The following is a 27098-nucleotide window of genomic DNA, read 5'->3' as shown; positions in this document are numbered from 1 at the left end:
TGAGTTAACACATATAAATTAATAGTAAATAATAACTCAAACAAAGGGCATAGCACACCTCTGGAGAATTAGGTAATCCTTGGGTTAGGCCCAATGGACACGCTCCAGTGTGACACAGAAAGGGTCACTCTTTTTCTCATTTCCAAGTTTTGGATATGTTTTGTCCTTAACATTAGAAATCAACTGTATTCTCTTCTCACCTTCTCTAGGTATACCACTCATTTGAAAAGGCTTTGCTCAACAATGGTTTCCATGATGAAGCCAATTATTTTAGAGGACAATATACTTCATTCACACAGTTCTAACTTTTAAGCCCTCCCTCACTCCCCAGAATGCTCTCTCATTTAGAATGCCCTATGAATGGCTTAGGTGCATCTACCTTATCCCCTAGAACAAGATATTTATACACATGCAGAAAATTGGAGAGCACTCCATATGGTTTCTGCCATAAGACACCTAGCATGGCTGGACACTGGGCTAGAGGTATCATAATTATGTTTTCATTCAAGATACAAAGATACAGTAACTTATCTCCTCTCCATTAATTTTGACATATTAAGCCAAAGATGCAAAATCTTAGGAAGAGTTGAAACAGGGGCACCTGGGTGGCTCAATCCCTTAAGCATCGGACTTTGGTTGAAGTCATGATCTCTCAGTCGTGAGTTCAAGCCCCGCATCAGGCTCGCAGTTAGTGAGTTTGAGCCCTGCATCAGGCTCTCTGCTGTCAGCAGACCCTCTGTCTCCCTTTCTCTCTGCCCCTCCCCTACTTGCTCGCATGCGCACGCGCACACTCTCTCTCAAAAATGAGATAAAAAAATAAAAAAGTTGAAATAACAGATTCTTCTAGGCATGATTTAAATATATTAAAGGGAAGAAAGTATAAAGCGTATTGATCTTCTGACTGCTTATCTTGACATGGTCAGTGGATCACCAGAGAATAAATGTGCAGTCCTGAAACGGGGAGGGACTTCTGTAGTTTGTCGGGTGTGTGGTGTTCCATGCAGTGACTACAGGTGCTATCGGCCCAGGTCAGGGGACACTCCAAGATAGGGGAAGGGGTCCTTGTTAGTCCTGCAGGAGGGAGCTCATTCTGAGATAAAGTAACATAGGCAAGAGTTAGCTGAGCTTTGGAAACATTTATGTAACAAATAGCTTAAATGTCCATCTGCCTAATCCCAGCCTCTGTGCAAAAGTTCCAAATTCCAGCTCTAATCCCACACAATTCCCACCGCTCTCCTTTGGCTGAGCTATTGCGGAAAATTCTTTCTGCAGCTGTTAGGGAAGCCGGTTGCAGTTGGGGCAGAGCAGCAGTGACCACACTGAGCTCCTACACATCCAAAACATACTGCCTACAATCACTGGAGGACAGTAGGGTGAGAACGATTTGAAATCTACTGATAATTCCCCAAACATAAATATTGATTAGGCTGTTATAAACCCTACATTGCAAGAGCACCATGCATTAGGCCAATAATCAGCAGTATTTATAAAGTTAACTTTACCTTCCCTTTATTTCCCTTTGCTAATTCTCGTGGAGAAACAGCCAAAGGGTGATGGGGAAGTAAGTATCTCCGAGTTTTTCAAAATCACACGCATCTATTTATATAATTTGGATTGCGCTGGCATCATACAGGAAACACTGCTTTTTTCTTTTGGTTTTTAATTTACATTTTCAAAAATTGTGCCAAAATATACATGACGTAAGAGTTAACATCATAACCATTTTTAGGTGTATAGTTCAGTTGGCATTAAGTACATTCCCCATGATGTACGACCATCATCACTACCCATTTCTAAGATTTTTTTCATCGTCCCAAATCGAAATGTGGTACCCATCAAACAGTCACTCCTCATTTCTTCCTCCTCCAGCCCCTAGCAACCTACTTTCTGTCATGAATTTACTATTCCAGGTCCTTCGTGTAAGTAGAATAATACAATAATTGTTCTCTTGTATCTGGCATATTTCACTGACCATAACGTTTTCAAGTTTCAACACTGCTTTTTTTTAATGTTTATTTTTGAGAGGGAGAGAGACAGAGCAGGGGAGGGGCAGAGAGCAGGAGACACAGAATCTGAAACAGGCTCCAGGCTCTGAGCTGTTAGCACAGAGCCCAACAGAGGGCTTGAACCCATGAACCATGAGATCATGAATTGAGTGGAAGTCGGAGGCTTAACAGACAGAACTACTCAGGGGTCCCAACACTGGTTTGTTTTTAACAAAGTTACTCTCATACTTCATTTGTCTCTTATAGAGAGAATAATTTAGTAGTATCTTGTACTATGATTTACTGTGTCTCAAACTCAAAATCCCCAGTCTTGCCTTACAAACCAGCCAGCAGCTGGTCTCTGATTACTTTTTATTTTTTAAGCTAGGTATTGGCTCTGTAAAATATGAACAGGGAAGAGAGAACACAAAAAATCTTCTCTAAGTGATTAATCTTGGCTGCACGTTTGACTTGAAATTCAGTAATGAAATGAAATCTGCTCCTTGCACCTAGACTAGAAAAAAATCAACAACAATATGTTCCATTCGTTGCTTTTTCTTGTGAGCCGCAGAGAGATGGGGCCATGACGGATGCCACTTGTTAGATGACAATGGCATGTAGCCAGGGTCCAGCAGACATAGCAGAAATCCTCGTGGGCGCAAGAAAAATACACCCAGATGGTCTTCTCCATTTTTCAAGCTAAAAATGCCAATTGTCTCTCTACTCTGTGCCCAGAATGCTGCCTTTTCTAGATAGAGGCTCAAGCATTGATTTCCATGCCCAGTGAAACAGGGAGCTTATTAACCAGCCAATCAGAGCTTCTTTCATCCCTGCTCCTTGTTCATCATGTGGGGCCTTCAATACTGGATCAGGGCGCAGGAAGGAATGGAGTGAGAGAACAACATAATGGGAAAAGTAGATCAACTCTGATCACGGAGGAACCTCCAGCCTAGTGCCTCCTAGCGGTATTCCAATTACAATCAGTGGCTCCCAGGTGTACAAGCAAAGCCACCGTCCCCAAAAGTGAATTCTCCTTTAGGGCAAGCTGCTCGTGAGCGGTTCCAATTGGAGCCATACTCATGCCATCAAATGAAAGCCTCAAATTACGTGAGGCTTAAAACACAAACACACGCAAATACACATTCAAGACCAAAATGAGATACAGTGAAGAGAATAAATTAGCACCAGCTGCAGCCCAATTAAGCAAAGGCTTCCACAAGGGAAAGCTTACTTACGAGTTACCTAAACAAACTGTCTTCCTTTTTGTTGCAATTTGCTGCTTATTAATTTTTCTTATTAAAATGACTACAAAGAGCAACCAAGAGCATCGTTATCACATCAGGGGAAAAAAACCATTTCTTCCAGCCAAGAGAACACTTTGGAGGGGTATTTTTAGCCAAATACTTGTGTTTGTAACATTTAAAAAATATTTAAAATTAAAAGAACTCAAAGTTACATATGCACACAGTTAAGAAAGTCAACGTTTATGACACACACTGTAATTTCCAGCTCCATCATCCTTGTCTCCTCAGAGGCCACAAGTTTTAAATCTTTCAGCTATTTCTTCTGGAATTTGTCTCTGTATTTCTAGGTAATGTGCCTCCATTATAATTTCTGGATTTATGAATTTTTATTTTATCTGTTGACTTTCTATATGATGAAGATTTTGCCACCTTTCATTACGAGTCCTACCACTTCTGACTTCCCTTCCGTCCCCCAAACTCCCAATATAATTATACTGAGGGGCAGAGGGAGAAGAGGGTAAAGAAAGTCTGAGATCTTAGGGTACGTGGGTGGGTCAGTTAACTGTCCAACTCCGGTTCAGGTCATGATCTCACAGTTCTTGAATCAGGCCCTGCGAGCTCTGTGCTGACAGTGCAGAGCCTACTTCTCCCTCACCCTCGCTCTCTCTTTCTCTGTCCCTCTCCCACTCGCTCTCTCTCCGAACAAATAAACTTAAAAAAAATAAAGTCTGAGGTCTTGTTCTATCGCATATTGTGAAATGCATATGGAAAGACAAAGAAAAATAAAATAAAAGCAACTTCTTACACAGTGCTTGCTTTGGTCAGCACCTTACATACAAGAATTCACTGAGCCCTGTAGCAGTCCTACAAAGTAGGTACTGGGATTAGCCCCATTTTAAAGATGAGAAAACTAATGCACAGGTAATGTAAGTAACTAGGAGAAGCTAGAAGTCATCCATTGTCTCTTCACTAGATCCAAGATCACGATGTGGCAGCTCTTTGAAAAATTAAAAGCAAAGGAGATGATGATCATGTTGACGATGCCTGGCCAATACCAGACAACACAAGCAGCTGGGAACCAGAGCAAGAAGAACGCACAAAAGCTAACTCGGGCTTTGGGGGGAATGATGTTTACACAGTTTNTGGGATTAGCCCCATTTTAAAGATGAGAAAACTAATGCACAGGTAATGTAAGTAACTAGGAGAAGCTAGAAGTCATCCATTGTCTCTTCACTAAATCCAAGATCACGATATGGCAGCTCTTTGAAAAATTAAAAGCAAAGGAGATGATGATCATGTTGACGATGCCTGGCCAATACCAGACAACACAAGCAGCTGGGAACCAGAGCAAGAAGAACGCACAAAAGCTAACCCGGGCTTTGCGGGGAATGATGTTTACACAGTTTGGGGGGGGTCCCTCTTTAAGTAAAAGAGTATGAATTTGGGCACCAAACTGAATATTTAGTTAGAGTAAAAAAAGAAACCAAAAAACATCAAAAATCTAAAATAGTGACAAATACCACAAACATTACAGTACACAGAAAAACAACATCATATATTCATTAACAGTCTGACATTCCTCTCTAGTCCTTTCCCCTCCATTTCAGCTGTATGATCTTTGATTGCCTTTTCATATATCAGCAATGTTGTAATGTCATTTGCGAAAGAGAGCCCAGAAAGCGAATTCATTCTTTCCTCTACCATGATTGATTGAAAATGTGTTTTTAATACTAATGGTTTAGTACTCTATTTTAGTCTTACAACCCATTGTTGGAAATACCATGTGAATCTTAGGATATCATCCAATTTGAGGAAATCTCTAGTATATAGATTTTTCATAATGGGCTGACAACTTCGGGGCATTTCCGGTGTCATTACATTGTGACTGTCTTACCTACACTTTGAATTGATGACATTCATAAATCAATGGCCAGAAAGGGACCCAGAGAATGGAAACTTCCAGCTTGCTGCCTGTGTGGATGTAGACCCCAAAGCCATGAGCGGCTGACCCCTACCAACCCGGGCTGCTTCAGCTCTCACCTCACAGCTTGGATGTTGCCACTCAGTTCCAGGTGACAGAGTCTGTTGTTTTTCCAGGAAGCTGACATCCTGCCCCCCAGAGCGGTTCAGACTTCAGCTCCTAGGTTGAAGACTGAAGGGTGTTGACACAATGGCCCTGAGGCCCAGGCCAATGCTGGCAGCCCAGGGAAGCAGCATCAGAGGGGCAGGAGGCTCAAGCAGCCCCTGGAGTCAAAGCCGTGACTTATCCCAGGAAGGAGGCCAGAGCTTGATGGGCAAAGACCGAGCCAAATACAGTAATGAAAAGACCAGCTAGACTATGCATGAGTGGAAAGGTATGTATACATTTCATCCTTCAAATCAAATACCTGAGACATCCCACCAGATAAAGTCATAAATCTTCATTTGAACAACTTTCATTATAAAGCCATGGGAAGAGAGGGAGTCAGGTAGCTAATTGGAATAACAGTCAGGAGAGCTGAGTTTTGCTGGCTGTTCTCGGCCGCAGAGAACCCCCAGCCTATAATTCCTCATTATAAATGCGAAAGCTGGAAGGGATCACCAGCTTGGCCCATTTCAGGGCCGGGGCTAGCCAGACAAGAGTGGGAATTGGCATCCCTACTCCTCAGATCCTGAACCAAACCAAACAAGCAACTAGCTGTGTGGAAACCCAGCTCTGGTCACATTTCCTAGGTTTATCTCAGAGCAGCTGGGATCGTGCTCCAGCCTGGGAATTTAAATGGAAATCCAAAAGAGGGCACCATAAACCATTCTATAAGAACACAATAGTTTCCATGTCATCGCAAAGTTTTAGAAATTGTCCAAATTCGTGAAAACTTGGTCCCTGAAGAGTTAAATAGAAAAGAGGGGGTGTGAAGGAGTCTATAAACACTTTCTTCTAACTAAAAGCTTGCAGAATGCATTTCCGATGATGGAGATAAAAAGGAATACCATTTCCCAAATAGAGCATCCAGATGCTTTTCTCCCTCCCCCCCCACCTTTTATTCCTTCTCCCTCACTCCCCTCTTCCTCCTTCTCACAAACTAATGTATAATAGAGAGAGGCTTGTCACTTTCTAATTTGTGTTCATGTAAGCATCTTAAAACAACTTGTGGGCTTTTCTAGTGGAAATCTTAGAAAATAAACTATTAGGCTACTACTTCTCCAATGGAAATAAATATGTTTTAATTATGTGCAGTGGCATTGCATTCCATAAGCAATAAAAAAAATAAAAAATAAAAAAAAACCTTTTCCTAAATTCAGTCACTGGTATGCATACCTGTTCAGAGGAACATCCTGATTTTCATGGATAACAGCACAAGATCTCTGGTGTCAGGTCTTTTTTTTTTTTTTTTTTTTTAATGTTTTAATGTCTATTTACTTTTGAGAGAAAGAGAGAAAGAGACAGAGGTGTGAGTGGGGGAGAGGCAGAGAGAGGGAGACAGAATATGAAGCAGGCTCCAGGCTCTGAACTGTCAGCACAGAACCCAATGCAGGGCTTGAACTCAGAGACCATGAGATCATGACCTGAGTTGAAGCTGGACACTTAACCGACTGAGCCACCCAGGTGCCCCATGGTGTCAGTTGTTTTTAAGGATGAATGTGGAGTACTTTTTTCTGATCAGTATTTTTTTCTTATTTTAAGAATAATTGTTGTTATTTCTGATAATAAAAGTAACACATGACTGTAGTAAAAATTACAAAGTGCATGCCATAAAACAGTGAAAGTCCCTATAACCTCAGAGATAAACACTGCTTGGTTTATATTCATTCAGATTTTTTTTTCAGTGCATGCTATTATAGATCTTTATAGTACATATAAATTGAAATGAGAAAATACATCATGCAGTTTTTACTTTGCCTTTTTCTTTTTAAATTTGGCTCTCAGTAGTGGACATCTTTCAACATCAATACATGGAGAATTGCTTCTCTCTTTTCATAACACCATAGAGTCCCCTTGTATGGAATTACCATGATTGTTTAATCTGCTATTGATATGCATTTGGGTTGTTTCCGATGCTCCTGAATAGAAGCCGTAATGAATAAAATTCTTGTATAATAATCTGTGTGCACACCTGCAAGTGTTTCTGCAAGAGAAACTTCTAGAAGGGAAATTTCAGGGTCAGAAACTATACAAATCTTAATTTGAACAGATACTGCCAACCTGTCTTCTGAAAGGACTGAGCCAGTTTATACCCACCACCACCATTAAATAAATCAGCCTGCCTTTTCCTCGGATGCTTCTGCCAATATTTGTACTCCCAATTTTTTAAGGTCTTACCAATCTGATAAAAGACAAAAAAGAGAGGTCTTTTAAAAATTTCCCACGTTTGCATTTATTATAATATAAAATATAAAGACATTATGTATGGAATCACTAATGACTACCCGCTAAAAAATAGACAATAAAGCAGTAGTGAGAACAATTCAGCTTCATACTTTCTTATGTTTTCTCTAAGTTTCAGCATCAAAATTAATAAGTCATCAAGTGAAAGTGCAGGTGACTAAGGGGGACATTACCTATTGGGAGTAGCCAGTTTACTCCATTTTCCCAGGTTTAGGAAGTTCTAAAATCCTTGGTGAGCTCAGAGTCCTGTCTCCTTCTCAGCCCTCGCTAATCCCTATGAGCCTACACCTAAAATGAGAACTACTCACAGAGAGCCAGGCTGGGTGGGAGAAGAGGCTAACGGCACATCACAACAAGAGCTTGAAGGGAACATGTCTTCTTGATTCCTTCCTCTGGATTAAAAGAGAGCTCGAAATTGGATGTCTGTCTCCTTCCATCAGTGAACAAAGGTGGTCTTTAAAATGTGATTGGCCAGAAGGGCGAACGATCTCTCCACTACAGAACCAGAGCTGCTAACGGGATGGCAGCAGCTTTCGTGTTGTGGAACATGGGGTTCCCCTTGCAGGCCATCTCCTTGGTTTGTTTCCTAGTGTTTTTCTCCAGTTGCAAAAGAGACGCATGAGCAGGATAAAAAAAAAATTCAAGCCATGTGAGAAGATCTAATGAAAAGTAAGCTTCTCTTGCAGGCCAGACCTCCAGTCTTGATACACTTAATAATAATTTCTGGTGTATCCTTCTGGCAATTTTCTGTGCACACACACATACCAATTTTTCATGTAAATAAATGGAAGCACGCTGCGCACACTATTGTGTACCTTGCCTTTTGTCAGCTAACATGTTGCATGGAGTGTTCCCAATCTTCACGTATGGATTTACCTCATTCTTCTTAGCAACTGCATTGTGTCCTATGGTGGGCACAGTCTATTTTGCCCGTGGCTCATTCTTAGTTTGCTAGATATTCCAAAATCACTTTTTAAAAAAGTTGTATCATTTCACACTTCCTCCAACAGTATATAGAGGGGCTTTTCCTCCTTCTCTCAAAAGAAGCTCTTTAAAGATCAGCAACCCCACATATACTACACAAAATAAAACCATCCTAAGGAAATGGATTTGTAAATGAAAGACCCAAATTACATAAATCGGAACCCTTCCAAGTGATCAAATCAGGTCCGCTGATAAGAATCTTTATGATGACCTTGTATGTCTCAATTTACACCGAGACCTTTGTGAACCACACCAACTTTGGCAATTTTATCCATAAATCACTGTCTCTGAAGGAGATAATGGTTTCAACACCACCTACGTGCTCATACTGAAAACATTTTCTAGCACATTCTGCCATTCTGAAACTTGAGTTTGCCCCCTCTCCCAGGTTATTACCAGGATAATTTTCCACTGCCCCTAAATCACCTCTGCTCTGAGCTACTGGTGGCACAAGAGAAAACGACCACGTTTACTGTCATTAAAAATAACGCTGCCTTCAGGTTATATAGAACTTCCCCGCCAAAGTGCTCTTAACATTTTCCTGTATGTCATCTCATTTATCTCCACAGCCTCTTATCGAGGCTGGGAAGATGTTGTTGAAATCTGTGCAGATACACGCAAAAGTTATTGTGATATCTTCTGCAGCAGCCATGGAAACAAGATCCTGTGTCAAGGTCCCAGAATAAATCAAAGTGGACCTCAGGAAATTAGGCACCAGGACTTAAAAGAAATCCAGGAAGGGATCTTTCTTCTCTTAGTCTCTTTTGGATCCTCAGAATCTGTGGGTAACCTTTAAAAACACAACATCAGGGCACTAAGATACCAGACCTCTTCCAGTGTGCCTGAGTGCTGTCGGCAGAGGACCCCAGGCTCTGATCTGGCCACTCTAAATCTAGGTACTGAGAGTGCAAACCCCCATATGCTTATAGCCTGTGGGTAAAGGAACAACGAGGTGTTGTGAAGATGGCTAGGGAGAGAGAGCATGGCAGTGGGAAGAACCTGCCGCCAGCTGATCGGGTACATGATTCCAGCATGCTAAAGCAGGCTCTCTTAAACATTTTCAGAGGTAAGTTTACTTTAGGATTCTTTAGAGGTCACAAGGTCCAATTAATGCAGGGCTGCAGTTCTGCAGAGAAGCCCCACAGCTCTGAAAGGGACTATGTATCTCATACAGAGCCTAGAGTACTTGGGGGAGTGATATATACTGAGGGACTTGATTTTGAGTTCCAGAAATTGATGAGAAGGTACCTGCTGCTGATCTAAGATCTCCTGTCCAGACAACTGCAGACATCATTTGCCCTTTGCAAGGCCTCTGCCAGCCTATCCGGATGTCCCAGGGCTGAACCCAACCAGGGCTGATCCCAACTCTCAGTCCACTGTGCCCCTGAGGCCACCATTCCCAAATGCAGCTGACTCCTGGCACAGGACCCCCATTGAGTGGATTCTGAGGTCTTCACACTGCTCAAGGCTTCCCAGCCTGAAACAGCATGACATCTTCAATACCAATCAAGGCAGACCTGGTACATTCTCAGGCCTCCAGGAGAAGACAGGGAGCAGGAAAAGGAAGGAGGAAGAAAGTTAATTTATTCTACCTCCACTCTGTGCCTTGAGCTTTGTGTAGCTTCCTTGGTGGCAGGTACTAGTATAACCATTCTACATAAAAGGGGAACTTGAGGATCAGAGAGGTTAAAAACTTGCCTAGAATCACAGAGTCCTTTAATGTCTATGTAGACATCAGTCGGTTTGGCCTGATGTGCATTGCTTCCTCCTTAAGTAACAGTATCATCTCTTCCAGGCTTAATTGGGAGTCCCCACCAGCCCCATCCCACCCAGGGGTGAATATGTGACTTAGAATTGGCCAATCAGCAACCTCACCAAGTCTTTGTTGTTCCCCTTGGAAAGAGACTCTCTTCCTCCTCCACCCATCCTTAGTACTAAGGATCACGTGAGTCTATAGCTACTGAGGAAGACCCCAGAGTGAGGCCATTGGAGAAACGGCATGGAAAGACAACACAGATTTCCAATAACATCTTTTGAGTGCCCGGATGTTGCTGTGCCTGAAAGCAAAACAACTCCCTGGATTTCTCAGTGACATGAGCCAATACAGCCTTTGCTTATACTGTTTTGATGCATGCCCTAAAAAGCTTGAATTTGAACCCAGCTTTGTCTAGCTCTAAAGCCAATGCTCTTTCCATGAAATAGAACAGCTTTCCCAGATACAGCCCTCACTGTGCTGGCATTTCCTAAGGCCAACATTCACACTCCGGTTGCATACTTCAGGGTGGAGAACAAGTCTCACACAGCCCTGGGCTTGAGGACATTTCTAGTATGGACCCTTTGAAAAAGTCACCCCTCTAATCGGAGACACACACACACATACACACTCTCACATACGTATTCCTCTAGGGATTGATGGCTGAAAAAAGCTTCCCTTGGTATCTGGGCCTCAGTCATCCTCTGGGGTCTTGGGCTGTGTTGCATCCTCCTCAAGCTGTGGTAGTGTGGGTCCCTTAGAGAGCCAGCTCTCCAGTCGTACCCATGTGTGGGGACACCAAGCACTCCTTAAGGGAAGGAGAAGCACCAGCAATTGTCACTGTGTTCCTGGGAAAACATTCCCGGGGGATTGTCTTAGTCTGTTTGGGCTGCCATAAGAAAATGCCATAAACTGGGTGGCTTAAACAACAGAAACTTATTTTCTCACAGTTCTAGAGGCTGGAAGTCCCAGATCAAGGTGTTGGCAAAGTAGGTTTCATCCTGAGGACCCTTTTCTTGGCTTGTAGGTGGCTGCCATCTTGCTTTGTGCTCACGTGATCTTTTCTTGCGTGTGCCAGAGAGAGGGAAAGGGAGACAGGGAGAGAGAGAGAGAGAGAGCAAGAGAGCTCTCTGATAGTGCCTCTTCTAAGAACATTCATCCTACTGGATCAGGTTCCTACCCTATTTCCAAACATAGTCATGTTGGGGTTAGGGCTTCAATATATGAATTTGGAGGGGAGGAACATAAACATTCAGTCCATAAACACAGATACACTGGAAATCTTACGTCAAAGGAGATGTGAAGAAAATATAGAACAGAATATCTAGAAGAACCTGAAGATGGTTGGTGCTTTTTCTCAGAGCCTAGGCTTAGGCACTTTGCAACGATCAGGATAGAGATCTTCTGAATCTCTTCTTCTTTGTTGTTCATTATAGGACAGAACGCTGGGATTCCTCTCATTTTGGCAGCAATGTGTTTCAGGGCTTCGTGGTTTCAAGATAAATCCACATGCTAAGGTTGTGGTATCCCAACTGGGAAAACTAAATTAGTTAACTGAGAATGAAAAATTGGAAAATTAAACCAGCAAGTTCTCTAAACATATTGGGCCAATTTAAAACCCAGGTTAACATTGATTTATTGTTTTAATAAGATTCCTGTGTAAGGAAAAATGACTGGCCTACAACATAAATAAGTTCAGGAATGTGTTTATTGGGCTGCAACATGTAGAAGCAACAGGGTAAATGACTCCTCAAGTTTTCTGTACTTTTTCCCTTCTCTTTAAAATCACTGGGCCTTAATGCATTATTTTTTAACCTAAGATGAATGTCCCCAGAATAATGTAAAAGACAGTTAATATTCTGAGTTCTGTCCTCACCAAAAATGACCCATGACAGGAGAGCTCAGATGGGGGTGTGAGGAAGCACTAGTCCACAGCTCTCCAGCCGGGACAATTCGGCTTGAAGAATCCAAGGGGAAAGACACTTGGACACTCCCCCAACCCCAGGACCAGCTCAAACTGGGGTCAGCCTGCAGCACAGAGTTGTCACTGTAGGGCTGAGGCTTTAGGAGGCAGTGACACCCCTTTCTCCTCAAAAAGTCAAGTCCATCTCAAGTCCAGAGAGCTTGCCCAGCCACTCGTGGTCTCTCTGGCCAGCCATAATGCAGAACTATGGTTAAGAAATTGGGGCTCTCACATTGAACACTCTGGAAGAGGCAGTCATGGGAAGCTATGTGCCCTTCCATCTGACAATAAGGCTGGAGGAAACATGCCCAGAAGTCATAGCCAAGGTGCGGACATTACATTGCTAACCTAAAACCTCAAAAACCACATGATCCCCCCTGACTCTGACAGCACAGAGGCTGGAGATGTAAGGGTCATTTCCATGTTTTGCAAAGAGGTGCAGAGCCAAACATCCAGGTCCTCCATCTCTCAGGAAATAACCTCTTAGGGATAATAGGCTTTATCAAGAAGGCATGGAGCCTAAGGTGAATTTAACTCTGTTCCCAGTGTTTTATTTCTTGAGCTGAGTGGTGGATACAGGAGCATCTTTTACATTTTTCCTTGTCCTTTAAAAAAATGTCTTAAACACTGTATAATACATTTAAGAAATAAAATTACATTACAAAAAGGAGACATTACAGGAGGACAATAAGGATATCTTTTAAAATTCAATATGATTGATGAACTTGAGGTGGGGGTGGGAACTGAAGAGTAATATGTTTATAAGAAGTCCAGATAAGATACTTCCCTTCCAAGACCTACAGCTTTAAATCTTTGCCCAAGGTAAAAGAAATACAATTTACTAGCTATTACATTAAATCCTAAAATATTAGCTATAGGCCATTCTGCTCCTTGTTTGGACCCAAGAAGACAGAAAAGCCACAACTTTTGTCATTTTGCAGGGAGAATGCCTTGAATCCCTACAAAGCTCATTTTCATCCATGTAGTCCCTACACACAGGCCCAGAAAGATGATGGCTGTTTGCCTTTTTCACTATGGAGGATGAAGTATGGACACATCACGTGAGGCTGAGCGCACTCTGGAAAGGAACAGGAAGGCGAGAATCAGAAACAAAGGCATTTTGGTCCACAGACCCTCCCTCCCCACCAGAAAGTTTTCACATTTGCACTTAGCAATCTGGTGTGTATCAGATGTTAGATAAAATTAATTGGGAACAGACATTTATCATTATTGATTTGTATTTGATGGGCATTTGTAACACTACACTATCAACAAACAGCAGAAGATAAAAAGTCTGAGGAATAATGGGGGCTGGCAAGGTTTCATGAAAGGACATAATCTTTATCACGAGGCTCTTGCTCACATTAACAAGTCCATGAAATTGATTTCCATGGAAAACGCTTTAGAAGAAAACCCAAGGAGATCTTTCAGAATTACCAAAACTGTTATATTTTGGGGAATGCCTATGCATATGTACATATGTTTGTGTCTTTAATTGAACTATTTCTTGCCTTGGATAACAAGGAGGTCTAAATTAAAAAGTTAAGGCTGAAAAGTCTTGTTATATGCAGGAAGCTCGTATTTCAAATAAATTAAATTCATTGCTCCATTAAAAGTACTAACTTCAATGCAATTACGTTGATTAATGACATACTAGTTAATAAATGAAAATAAAGTGAATATGATTATATGAGAAGGGTTGATTTGGGAGGTTAAAGGAAAACAATGGGCTTGTTGGATCAATACACAGCTCGAAGGCCCACCAGGAGAACTGTAGCCCCAATCGTTTACTTCTGGTGTGATATGGTAGGAAGGACACGCCCAGCTCAGGAGTCAAATAGATGTGAGTGGAATTTGGACACACCCTTTACTAGATGTGTGACCTTGGGCACCAGGCTCCTCATCTATAAGATGGGAATAATAACTACTCACCCAGGCAGTGGTTGTGAGGGGGAATGAAGCTGTGTACATAAAACTCTGAGCCCAGGTGCTGGCACATAGTAGGCACTGGACTCAGAGTTCATTCCCCTTTGAACCTCGGGAAAAGATCCTTGGATCTAGAAGTTTCATTCTTTCAGGAGAAGAGAGTCTAGGTTTTAACTTGTTGTGGTAACAGTGAGAGAAAATAAAGTAATGGGATGTTATCAATAGTTTCTCCCCATGGCTCTCAAGCCCTTTATGAGCCACTTTAGAGTTCTTGATTATAAACTTCAGCAGCCAGTTGTAGCTTTTCCAGTTGTAAAATATTGAAATGCTTTCCTACTGATTGCTAAGTTACCACTGCACTGAGTCCCTATGTGACCACCCAACCTCCTTGGAACCCATCCTCCTCGCTGATCCAGTAACCAAAGGTTAATGCTTACTCCTCCATGGGGAGGGGAGGGTGGGGAGGGGGCAAGGGGGACGGAATTAGAAGATTTGAGAGTTCTGGCTAGTGGTCCAGGCAGACACGCAGGAATGTATCACCACACCCTACCGGTTCCCGAAAACTTTATCACTCTCTTTTCTAACTAGCTGTTCCTTCACGCACCTCTTTGGTCCCCAGTTTATTTGTGGGGTAGCAGAGAACTTGAAGTCACTCTCTCCTGGGGAGGTCCCTTGGGTGGACTGGAGCTGGCTGTCCTGGCTGGGGTCTCATCTACTTGGATAGTTTCCCCTCTTAGCTCCAGCTGCTGTGGGGTCACTTTTCCCTGTAAAGTCTGCAATATAAATCAAAAGGCTATAACTGGAGTCCCAGCCTACAGGGTAGCCTTGTTTGTTTTGAAGGATTCTGAACCATGAAAGGAGAGGTCTCAACAATGTGGTTTCCTGTGGGTGGGCCTGTCCGGAACAGTCAGTCTCACTCCCGAGGGCATATACATTCTTGGAAAGAGCTGACGGACTGCGCCCAGCCCCGGCCCTTGCTCACACAAAACTGGGCAAGTTGGGTCGCTGTTTCCCTCCAATGGTTCCCCCTTCTGTTAATCACTCCCCTCTAGGGTGTTGAGTTATTGTAAAAGAGGCCCATGAATCCATTTTTGCAACAAACACTGTCTTTATTCATCACTCATATTTACATGCTTTGGGCCAGGTACTGCAGCAGTCTGTCCTCCCTGGTTTTTAAATGTTATTAAATACTGTTGCGGTTAATAAAACACAAACTTTTCCAAAAGCATACCAAACTCACTTATTTTTAAATCAACGGATATTAAAACGGATATTCTACTCTAGTGTAGAAGGCTATAACATTTGACATTAACAAGAGGTCTCATCCCAGAAAAGTTGGGCAGCCCTGTAGCTCATTATGGAGATGAAAAGAAGGTACATGACTTAATGATCAGCATATTAGTGAAGAGACATCAGAATGCCAACCCACTCCGTTTCTGCAAGGGAGGCTGCCCTTCCTGTCAGCGGGGTGTTCTGACTTCTCCATCACTGCAAAGCAAAGAGGAAGGTCAGGGTAATTCCAGAGATTCGCGGCACTCAGGAAAGCATGCCCACATCCAAATAGGACTTTTATAAGCAAGACCCGTGATGGCTGCTGAATATAAGTATGTCACCACCTCTGGGAGCATGGAGATCTGAGGGGGCTACAGGCCAATGCAATTCAATTTGTATCTTCTCTTCCCTCCCTCCTCAGCCCCCTGCTCTCTTGTTCTTTCCTCCTCTGGCTGGGCTTCAGAAAAGTGTTGGCAGGTGGCATCCAGCTTTCTAGATGGAGGAGCTGTACTGCAGCTGTGTTGGCAGGGAGAGGCCTGGAGGAGCCAGAGTAAATGAGTTAAGTCCTGATTCTCCATGGTGAGCTATGGGACATTCTTGACACACGGGGGCAGCTGCTGGCTGCTTCGGATCAGCTCCTACCGGCAGAGTGCTGCAAATAGAACCCCAGCAACCCTGAGCAACACGGAGAGCATCACCATGCCAGAGCAATGTGGGGAGGGGTCAGCCTGGTCTTAAACAAACCCCCAACATAAATGCTTTTTCTTTTTTTTAATCTCATTATTTGCTGGTGATGTCGTAATATGCCCTCAACCAAGCCGCACTATCTCAAGCAAACATCTCATACTCTTTCTCATCCAATCCCCAATTGGTAGTATTTTAAGGAGTGACCAAGTTCCAAAGGCAATATGCCAGATTCCCACAGGATTAAATAAAAGGCGGAATTGGCGAAGCAAAGGTGACAAATGTAGGTAGTCATCTATGTCTCAGATCCAGAAAACATTACTCTTTTTTAAGAAATCAGATGCGTTGTGACCAAACAATGGAGTGGTACGGGGTCCTCTAGACTAACCTTAGCCAAACTTTACAACTTCCTCAGGAGTTAATTTCTGACTTATAAAAGATGAACATATTTGACAAAAATACATAAAATTGTTTATGCTTCGATGTCATTGAGTAGTGCCCCCTCCACCAAAGTGTCCACGTCCCACTCCCTGGACCCCGTGCACGTGTTATCTTACACAGCAAAGGGACTTTGCAGGTGTGATCAGAAACCTTCAGATGGGGAGATGGGTCTGGATTATCTGGATAGGCCCGATGTAATCACAAGAGTGCTTGTAAGTGAGAGAGGGAGCTAAGACAGCCAGTGTCAGTGATGAGATGTGAGAAAGACTGGACCAGCCCAGCTGACTCTGAAGATGGAAGGGGTTCATGAGCCAAGGAATGCAGGCAACATCTACAAATTAGAAAAAGCAAGGAAACAGATTCCCTCCCAGAGACTCCAGAGCAGAAAACAGCACCATGGACATCTTGACTAAAAAATTCTATATTTCTTTTAGGATTAAAGACAGTCTATTCCATTTAGAATAGATCCTTGGGCAATATTTAGTTATGATAGGTTTCAAAAGATGCTCTTTTCTTTTTTTAGTTTATTTTTTATTTTTGAGACAGAGCACGAGTGGGGGAGGGGCAGAGAGAGAGAGGGAGACACAGAATCTGAAACAGGCTCCAGGCTCTGAGCTGCCAGCACAGAACCCGATGCGGGGCTCGAACCCACAAACCGCGAGATGATGACCTGAGCCAAAGTCGGTTGCTTAACCGACTGAGCCACCCAGGCATCCCCAATGCTCTTTTCTTAAACCATCTTCTCAACACGGATATGAGTATCAAACCTTAACTACATGAGATAATTGGGTAAATGTGACACAAGGTGTTATTTGCAGAAACTGAGTCACACACAAAGTAGATAGCAGACAGAAATGGATTTCTTGGTCTCATATGTTCACTGCCATGGGAACTTAACTCCTGTGCCTTACTGATTTGGGAAATAAGCAAATGTCTAGATGAAACTCCCTTATTTTCCCCACCCCTAGATTCTGAAATATATCAGAGGTTCAACCTTCAGAAATAGTCACTATATCAGTAAACTCAATATCCCCAAGAACTTGAAAATCTAGAATTGTACTGGCAGAAAATGAAAGCATGAGATTTCTCTGAAGTTACAGCTTTCACAAGAGGAAAAGGAATAAAGACTTGAATTGTTCACGTTGAGCTACTATTTTCCAAGGTGCATTTCAGGGCCATTTTTGGGCCAGGTGTGCGTTTTATGTGAAGTGATCTTTAATTTCAAAAGGTTTGGGGGTGAGAAAAAAATGCATATCATTGGCCTCATGTCAAAACATAACTCAATCTGGTATATAACTGACAAATACAAGCCACGGTAAGATTGCATGGGAGTATGTTTTCCAAGTGTATACCTACTGAAATTTCTTTGCAAGCCAATTGTGGACCAGCTACAAGTGATCCCAGACTCCCAGGGGTGCACTATGAGAGAAACAACTGGAATTGTTTCTAGAATCCATAGGGGTCAGGACCAGAGGGATGATCCAGTTATAGCACTGGTTTCTCAGGAAGAAGACCAGAACCCCAAAGGCAATGCATTGGGAATATCAGAAACTCAGGTCCCCCTGGGATGGTATAACTATTCAAGTAGTCTAACTGATGCAACTGTATCTCTGGACGGAGAGAATATCTCTTAGCACAGAGATAATAGCAATGCCTCGTAAGAAGGTATGGGGTCCATGTGGATCGAAGCACAACAGCTTTGAGCTGGGGTGGAACAAGTGGGCATGTGTAAAAACGGTATGCAGCTCTGCAGAGAGAAGGAGGTAAGTGGATGGTCATGGACTTGAACTAGAGGGTAAAGGTTCATGGCAGCTCCAGGCTAAGAAGGAAAGAGAGGTTCATGAACCAGGACAAAAGCTCCTTGCTACATGGAACGCACAAAGAAAGTTACTTAAGAAAACCATGGCTCCTTAAGCAGCAACCGCCAAGCTTAAGAACCTAATTCTAAATCTCATGCATGTTCTGATTGTTCTGATTGGCTTAGGGACTGGCTCTGGTTGGACCTTCCTGTTGGAAACCATCAGTCGCTGCCCCTAGGCAGAGCCGGTGGCAGGGTAAGAGACATTTCCAACGATGCTGGCTTCATCCAAGTGGATTGTTCTATTTTTTTCAGTAAGAAGCTGTAAGAATCTGAATTTCACATCCCTGTGTGTGTGTGTGTGTGTGCGCGCGCGCACGTGTGTGTCTCACACAAGACTTGACCAGTGAATTATTAGGTGACAGACCAAATAATAGCTCCTTTCTTTTTTTCAGGTTTCCTATCGGCTTAGCTTACACTTGCCTGCCTGTCAGACTAAAAGTCATACGGGACTCTGTAAATAAAAATGCCAGTTATGAAAATACATGTGGTGATGGTCTCAGGTGGGGTCTGGAGAAAACAGAACCTAAGACGGAGATTGCATGCAGGTGATTTGTCAGGGGGTGCGACCCATGGAGGGTGGAGGAGGTAGGATTAGCAGTGGAAGAAGTCTATCTTTCTTACACTCACAAAGATGGTCTCAGTTCCTCCCCCAGGGAGCCCTGAGGCTGGGCTGGCTCTCCAGAGATGCCCTGAATTAGGGTGAAGGAGGCCAGACCTCAATACTCCCACATGGCCAGTCATTGAATGTGGGCCGCCTCCGAGAGGGAGCATGACCTTGGTCTAGGTGGCCCTCTTCACAGCAAGTCCTGGTGAGGGACTTGGCTGAAACCAGTCAGCCTCCAACACAGGGAGAGTGAGTGAGAGCAGCGGGCCTGGAGGTGGTGATCTGGACGGGGCAACACTGCACCTTCTGTAGTCCAGGCTTCCCATTGCTCCCCCCGCTCACTTCCGACACTATGTTCTGGGGGCAATTCATCCAAGATACTGAAGGGCCTCTTTTCCTGGGAAAAGCTTTTAGGACAAAACTTAGCAGCATGAACTACAACTCCTGCCTCTGCAGGGGTATAACTCGAACTCATCATTCCCCTCTTTCACCCACCATTCTAGAACCTCTCTACTCTAGCATCTCTCTAGCATTACCTGGTGGGTGGCCCATGCCCTCATCCCCTAGAGGCTTGAGCTCCTGGTCACCGTGCACTTCTTGAATGACACATGCTGTACCTGTCCACTTGCCATCAAAATTGGGCAAGGATGTGTCAGGAAGCAAGAGATCACCTGGGTGCCACAACATGTCTCTCTCTCCTGTCCCCAGCATGTGATAGCAGCCTTATGTCCTTTTGATGGTGAGAATCAATTACCCAGCTAGGATGGTGACTCCTCTCCTTGTCTGCAGGCTTCTTGGCCTAAGAAGCTTGCAGTAACCAGGTGGAAGTCATTGCCCAAGGTTTAGTGAGCTGCTTGCTATGTCCTGTGGTGGAAGTATTTTCCCCTGAGAACCTCTAAACCACAGAACCTCAGAGCTATGGGACCAAAACCCACAAATTTTCTAAGTCGGTAGTGAAAGAAAGAGGAGCCACTCCCACTTCTCTCTCTGGGTTCCTGGGGCTATGTATTCTACTGGCTTATATGTAGGTGGTTTACTGGGGAGTATGCTCAGTATCAATGCCTATGTAGTAGTGAAGGAAGCAGGACTGGGCAATGGAAGAAAAACAGTAATACGGTCACCAGAAAACCCTCTGGTAATCCCATGGTGAGCCTGGGGGCTGGATGGCACTGCAGAATTATTCTGAATTGGGCAGGCCAGACCTTGACAATTTGGCATGGCCATCAAATGATTGTTTATTCAAGGTGTATCCTACATCCTGGAGGCTGGTACCCCGTCCTCATAGGAGCACCTCTCTTCCAGCTGGCCCCCTCCTCCTCAGACTTCCTTGTCCTCCATCTACTCATTCCCCTTCTAGGCCCCTGACCAATCAGCCAACCATTCACCACTATCTATGACTCCATATAAACTCTAACCTCAGAGCACTTCTCTTTCTGCCTACGTGCGCAGGCAGGTGAATCATACAAAGGATTTCTAACTTGTGTCTTTATACTGAGCTGATCCATCCAGGAACCCAACCTGAACTTTACTCTGTTGTTAGCTGGTCATAAGGGAATCCCCCATGTGGCTGAGAGAGAGGCACCTGTGTATCTGTGGATGACATGGGGATCTGGGCTGCCCGCCTCTCAACCCACTCACTGGCTCTGTTTGCACGCATTCTCAGATGCCGTATTTCCATCTTATTTGCCAGAAGTTCGAAGAGTCTACATGGTCCTGGAAACAGACCAGACATGCATTCTCTTGTCTGTCCAAAGTGCCTGTGAACTCCTTCTGATTTTCCTTTCTGTTCAGAATTAAAAAGCATAGTATCGGGGCACCTGGGTGGCTCAGTCAGTTAAGCGTCAGACTTTGGCTCAAGTCATGAACTCCCAGTTTGTGAGTTCGAACCCCATGTAGGGCTCTGAGCTGTCAGCACAGAGTAGCCTGCTTCAGATTCTGTGTCTCCCTCTCTCTCTGTTCCTACCCAACTCGCACTCTGTCTCTCTCAGAAATAAACAAAGATTTAAAAAATTTTTTTAATGTTTTATTTATTTCTGAGAGAGAGACAGACAGCATGAGCAGGGGAGGGTCAGAGAGAGAGGGAGTCACAGACTAAAACAGTCTCCAGGCTCTGGGCTAGCAGTCAGCACAGAGCCTGACGCGGGCCTCGAACCCACGAATTGTGAGATCATGACCTGAGCCGAAGTCGGACGCTTAACCAACTGAGCCACCTAGGCACCCCAAACAAAAAAAAAAATTTTTTTTAAAAAGCAGCACATTGGGGCGCCTGGGTGGCTTAGTCGGTTAAGCGTCCGACTTTCGCTTAGGTCATGATCTCGCGGTTCGTGGGTTCGAGCCCCGCGTCGGGCTCTGTGCTGACTGCCAGCTCAGAGCCTGGAGCCTGTTTCAGAGTCTGTGTCTCCCTCTCTCTCTGACCCTCCCCTGCTCACGCTGTCTCTCTCTCTCCTAGAAATAAATAAAACATTAAAAAAAATTAAAAAAAAAATAAAAAGCAGCACATTATCCATATTAGCAGCCACACATCATGTGCCAAGGCCAGGTTAGTCTGCTGTAGCAAAGATACCACACGTGGAACAACATCTGCAATAGGAGCTACTATTTGAATTTGCAGCAACCCCACTGTCTCATTGTTCAAGATCTGTCTGGCTTTGGTAGAGGACAGATACCAATTATTTCTGTGCCAATTGTACATTCCAGGTCTGGGGAAGAGACCACCTACCAGATGTGTGGTAGGTGCCCACACTGAGAGTTGGACCTGACCAGGTTGTCATTTGTTACCTAGCCTATATATGCCACACTCCACAGGGGGCTGCGATGACCCCACAGTTCCCCAGGTATCCGCATCAGCTCAGACCCTCCATGCAACAGTGTCTGAAATGTTTGGCATTTCCTTTTGCCCCATATAGGACTACCCAAAATTCTAGAGAGCAGCATATGCCAAGGACTTTATGGCCTTACACAGGATATCCATTCCAGCTTGTCCACTTCTCTGAGTCTCCTGGTCCTGACTTCTGTCATCTTCCATGGTGGTTCTGGTTCATCCACTTCATATGGTATAAGCCACTAATTTCTCCACTCTCCAAGAGGCATCCTTGCAGCATGCCAGATTGTTTCCCTGGGCCTTTAACAAGGTGTTACATTCCCTATCACTGGAGAGCATTCCCACATCCATAAATTCTCCCTTGTCTATCTGCCCCCACTCACCCGGCACTCTCGGAATCTAGTCCAATCATTGGTCCACGTAGCTAGGTCATATCGCTCCTTCAGAGTATAGACCTTTCCTATTTTATTTTATTTGGAGGGGGGTGTAAGTGGGCAAGGACCAGAGAGAGAGGGGGGGAGAGAGAGAGAGAGAGAGAGAGAGAATCCCACTGAGGCTCCACACTGTCAGCACAGAGCCCAAAGTGGGGCTCATGATCACCTAATGTGGGGCTCAAACTCACAAACCCATGAGATTATGACCTGAGCTGACATCTGGTGCTTAACTGGCTGAGCCCCCCGGGTGCCCCAAGCCTTTTCTCTTTTAGCTGACCAGCCTCTCCCCAGACAAATTCTGTTGTGACTCAACCCCTCCCCCTTTGTCTATGGGTCAAGAAAAGAGCTGCGAGTGGCATCTGAGGAGGAGGAATGTTTTGTCTTGCAAAGCAGATATCTTGGCACTATCATTAGCACTAGCCTTTAACAGGGATGAATGGGCCGCATCTGTGGGCCCACAGGGATCCCAAGAATCTAAGAATCCACGTTTTTCTAGCATATCAACCCAAACATACCTACCCCATGTCTCAAGGTGTCACTGCTGGCGTTGGCACCCAGACTTCTCTGGAGCTCTGCTACTTTAAGAATTAAACCCTGGGCCTGTTCTTAGTTTTTCTGCCCTCCAACTACAGATGGGTCTCTTCATACTCTATTAAGGAAGCCCTCTGGCATTCACACTTAGCCTTATCACTCAGGTTGCAGGCCTGGTGCCCAGGGAAGCAAAGTCTGAGAGAAAGGTTTGCCCACAGAAAGCTTATGAGGAAGTGGAAGTGCTCTCAAGTTCAACCCATGTGTGGGGAGCAAAGGAAGCTGAACTGGGGCAGAGGGAGAAGATGAAACTTATGGGGTCACACAAGAGGCCTCAGCTGATCTCACGGGACCTCTGCTCTGGGATGGCCCTGAAGGGTGTTCTCAAATAGGAATGGGGGCCAGCCTTTATGCCCTGCATCAAACAGTCACCGGGTAAGGGCCGGCCTTGGGAAGGAAGAATGACCTTGAGCAAGGTGGCTGGCTCTCTTTGGCCCAAAGCCAGTCCCAGAAAAAGACTGAGCTGAGAGCTGTCAGCCTCTGGCACAAAGTGTGAAGTGAGGAATGAGTTCTTGAGTCCTCCAGGGAGATCTGGACAGAGAATCTTGATGTCTACTACCCCAACCTACCTACTAACATATATGGGATTTTAGAAACCTTCATTGCACAACAAGAAATTCCTTTCAGATCCTTGGTTGAAATGTAAAGTGAAATAAGCCTTGGTAAACCTTAAAATCTTAGGTTTTCTGGGGTCCCAAGTTTCAAAACATATCATTTTTTTTTTCTTTGTAACATAGACAACAAAAAGGATCCATTTGGCATTTTGGATTGACAACCCTATTGATCTTCCTGCAGATGGTCCCCTTGTCTACCTTCCCATCTTTGCTGCTTGGAGCTAAAAGCCACACCAACTCTCTACGCAACTCAAAATGTGAACAGCCTCATGGCATGCAGAGATGGGTTCTCTGGGCCATGATGGGTCATGACTAGTGGTCCTAAACTGCCCAGGGCCATCCACAGTGTGCACTGGATCTACAGACAGCACACTCCCCATGATGCAAAGAAGCAGTCTAACAAGCGTGGCCCATTCCTTAGCAAGGAAACGCAGTTGAATTCTGTGCACTGAAGACAAATTGGCCATAAACTCTGCAAGCCACGGAGGTTATTTCAGTTACTAAATGATTAAAGTCTCTAATCTCTGGAGCGGTGATAAAGAACCGAAGAAGGGGGCTGGGCTTTTGATGCTGGGGGAAGGTACAGAACGTCTCTCTCGAGACCCTGCCAGAGGAAGCCCACCCCATCAAAGAACCACAGATAAGTAAGACATCATTAATAAATCAATGACAGGAAAATGAAAACGGAAGCAGATGAATCAGTGAGCGGATCAGGTCGTGGATGAAAAACAGTGCATCTGTTGCTACCGTTGGTACATTAACAAATAAGTCTGCTGGATCAGACGGTCTTTCCTACTTAGACTTGGAATAATGAAGCTTCAAGAGCGATTAAAGCATAAATCAATTTTTAAATATATCTTGTACCTCCCCCAAACAACAGGAGGCATATTTTTCCTTGCTTTGAATTCTTTTTGGCAGGCAACGGGAGGTGCAGGGATAAAAAATGCTGCCTCATTTTGGCTCTGCTGTGAGGTACAGGCACACAGCTAATTTAGTATTTAGCCTTATGCTTTGATTCTTACCAGCTGAAGGCACTGAGCTGTGCTTAATCGATATGTTAAATCCGAGCCAATGCATTTCAGCTTGAGCAATAGCCACCAGTTCTCTTGTCTAGGACAGCTCGGTTCTAGCTCCTTTTCCTCGTCATGCAAGTATTGATTTACATTTTATTTTGTTTTTATTGAAGACTTCAGCAAAATTAACAATGGAGGTGGGGAAGCATTTTTCTATTTTGAAGCATAATTTCTCCTTTATATATGATATATATTTAAAAAAGTTTGCTTCTCCCTAATGGCCAAGAGGTCAGGTTTAGGACATTAAGGATGGACACCCGCGATTGATTTGGCAAACTGACTTCCTTGTCCAAATAGGGAGAGGTGCACTCTAGACATAATACTTTTTATTGAAGTATAGCTGACACACAATATTATATTAGTTGTAGGTGTATAATAGAGTGATCAGACAATTATATGCATTACTAAATGCCCACTCCAGTAAGTATAGTTGTCATCTGTCACCACACAAAGCTGTTACAACATTATTGACTATGTATGTCCTATACTTTTCATCCCTGTGACTTATTTATTTTATAATGGAGATTGGTACTGCTTCACCCTCTTCTCCTATTTTGTCTTCTCACCTGTTTTGCCCAGCTCCCCACCCGTTCCTCCTGACAACTACCAGTTTGTTCTCTAGATTTATGAGTCTATCTCCCTTTTTTGTTTGTTCATTTGTTTTTTAGATCCACATATAAACAAAATCATATGATATATCTCTTTGTCTGACTTATTTCACTTAACATACATAATAGCTTGTAAGTCCATCCATGTTGTTGTAAATGGCAAGATTTCATTCTTTATGGCTGAGTAATACTGCCTTGTGTCACAGGGAGAAACTTAGCATGTCTGAGAAACTTAGAAGCTTCTGTTTGGTCCTGCATGTAAGCATGTTACAGCTAAGATGTGCAAAAACTGCTTTTTACCTGAAACCTACCTCACCTGAGGAGATAAGGATGTATAGAAATGGCCAAGCAAGGTTCACAGGAACCACATGACCAGATTCCTGTATACAAAGGTCAGCTGACCAAGGACAAAGAAGTTGCACGACCTACTTCAAGCGTCTTGAGATGTTCCTCACACTTTGACTTGAACTCCCTCCCCTTCCACCTCTTCCTAACATAAAAGAAGCTCAAATCTCATGGTCGGGGAGATAGTTCTTTGGGACAACAGTCCACCATCTCCTCGGTTTGCTGGCTTTCTGTATATAGTCACTTTCCTGACCCCAACATCTTGCCTCTCAACTTATGGGCCTGTGGTGGGCGAGCAGAATAAGATTGGCCCCGGTTACCACTTGGCAGCCCAGCCCTGAGTAGGTCATAACCAGCCACCCCGCCCAGGGATTCTCCAGGTGAGTCGCCAGCAGCTGCCAGGACCACGCTTCTCTGACTTCCTGGAGCGGCACCTGCTGCCTCTGCGTGGCTGGCGGGACACGGAATCCACAAACTCCTGCCAGTTGCTGGACTAGGAAGTAAGGTAAGTCACTCCGGGCATGTACAACCGGGAACTCTCCCGCCGTTTGGGCTTTTCCTTGGGGAGAAGCCATTTTGTTCGCATTTGTCTCGGGATTGCCATTGGAGAGGGCAATGGTTGTCAGGCTCATACCCAGTTTGTTTGTGACCCAGTTCATTTGACCTTGGTTTGTTTGTTGCTGCAGCTTTGGGTACCTCTGGACCAGCCACGTTAGATTTGTTTTGTAACAGGCCTTTATTGTTCTCTCCCCAAATATGAGCAACTCTTAGCTTTCTTCCTCCCATTCAGTTGCCTCCAAATAGGGGATGTTCCAGGAAGCTGTTTGGTTTAGTCGGTGAAGCTGCCGACTTTTGAGGAGGAACGAATGCTAACGGAGGTAGCTTGAGCTTCATTTAGTCATAGTTTTGTTTCTTCTGTGTCCTTTCTGGACCTTTGCCTAGGAAGATGGCATATTCTGTCTCCAAAGAAAGTCCACTAGGACAGATTTTGAATAAATGGTGCAGAGGACTGCAAAGCAACCAGAGAAAAAGCTTGTTTTGCAGGAGGGACAGACAGGAGTCCGAGATAAAGGAATGTTACTCCTAACTTTGAATCCGCCTCTGCCTCCCCTCCCCCTGTTCCTGCCCCAGCACCTGCGTGGCTAGCTTAGCCAGCTCCTGTACCATGGGGTCCCTCTAGCACCATGGACCCCTGCTCCCCCTACCCTTGCTTTGGGGAACAAAAAGCACCCCAAGCTGTAGGGCCACCTCCTTATGAGCTTTAGACTGAAACACCGCCCAAACAAAACGAAGGGGTGTGGGGGTTACTCTGGAGTTAAACCACCCAGATTTCCCCACAGGAACCCCAGGTAACATTGACAGCAGGGAACACATTGATTGTTTAGTAGACGCAGGTGCAACATATTTGATATTAAAGCTCATTGAAGTTGTTAGTTTCACTAAAATAAGCATGTCTTTACACTTACCAGCATGAAATATAAAACTTTTATTCTACCAATTTTACTAAAGGCCAAATAAGCTCATGTTATCTC

At 44.1% G+C, this 27098-nt stretch overlaps 1 protein-coding gene across 1 annotated transcript in view; it reads right to left on the bottom strand.

Moving 5' to 3' along the window:
* Positions 1–22316, bottom strand: part of TMEM260 (transmembrane protein 260) — a 189788-nt gene extending 167472 nt beyond the window's left edge. The window contains exon 1 of the mRNA XM_077769103.1: positions 22288–22316. Coding sequence (XP_077625229.1) covers positions 22288–22316 — 29 coding nt within the window. The remainder of the gene's footprint in view (positions 1–22287) is intronic.
* Positions 22317–27098: the final 4782 nt, after the last annotated feature.

The sequence above is a fragment of the Crocuta crocuta genome, unplaced genomic scaffold, assembly GCF_008692635.1.
Source record: "Crocuta crocuta isolate KB4526 unplaced genomic scaffold, BGI_CrCroc_1.0 scaffold10, whole genome shotgun sequence".
In the NCBI taxonomy this organism is placed as follows: Eukaryota; Metazoa; Chordata; class Mammalia; order Carnivora; family Hyaenidae; genus Crocuta; species Crocuta crocuta.
This window is presented reverse-complemented; position numbering and strand designations above follow the sequence as displayed.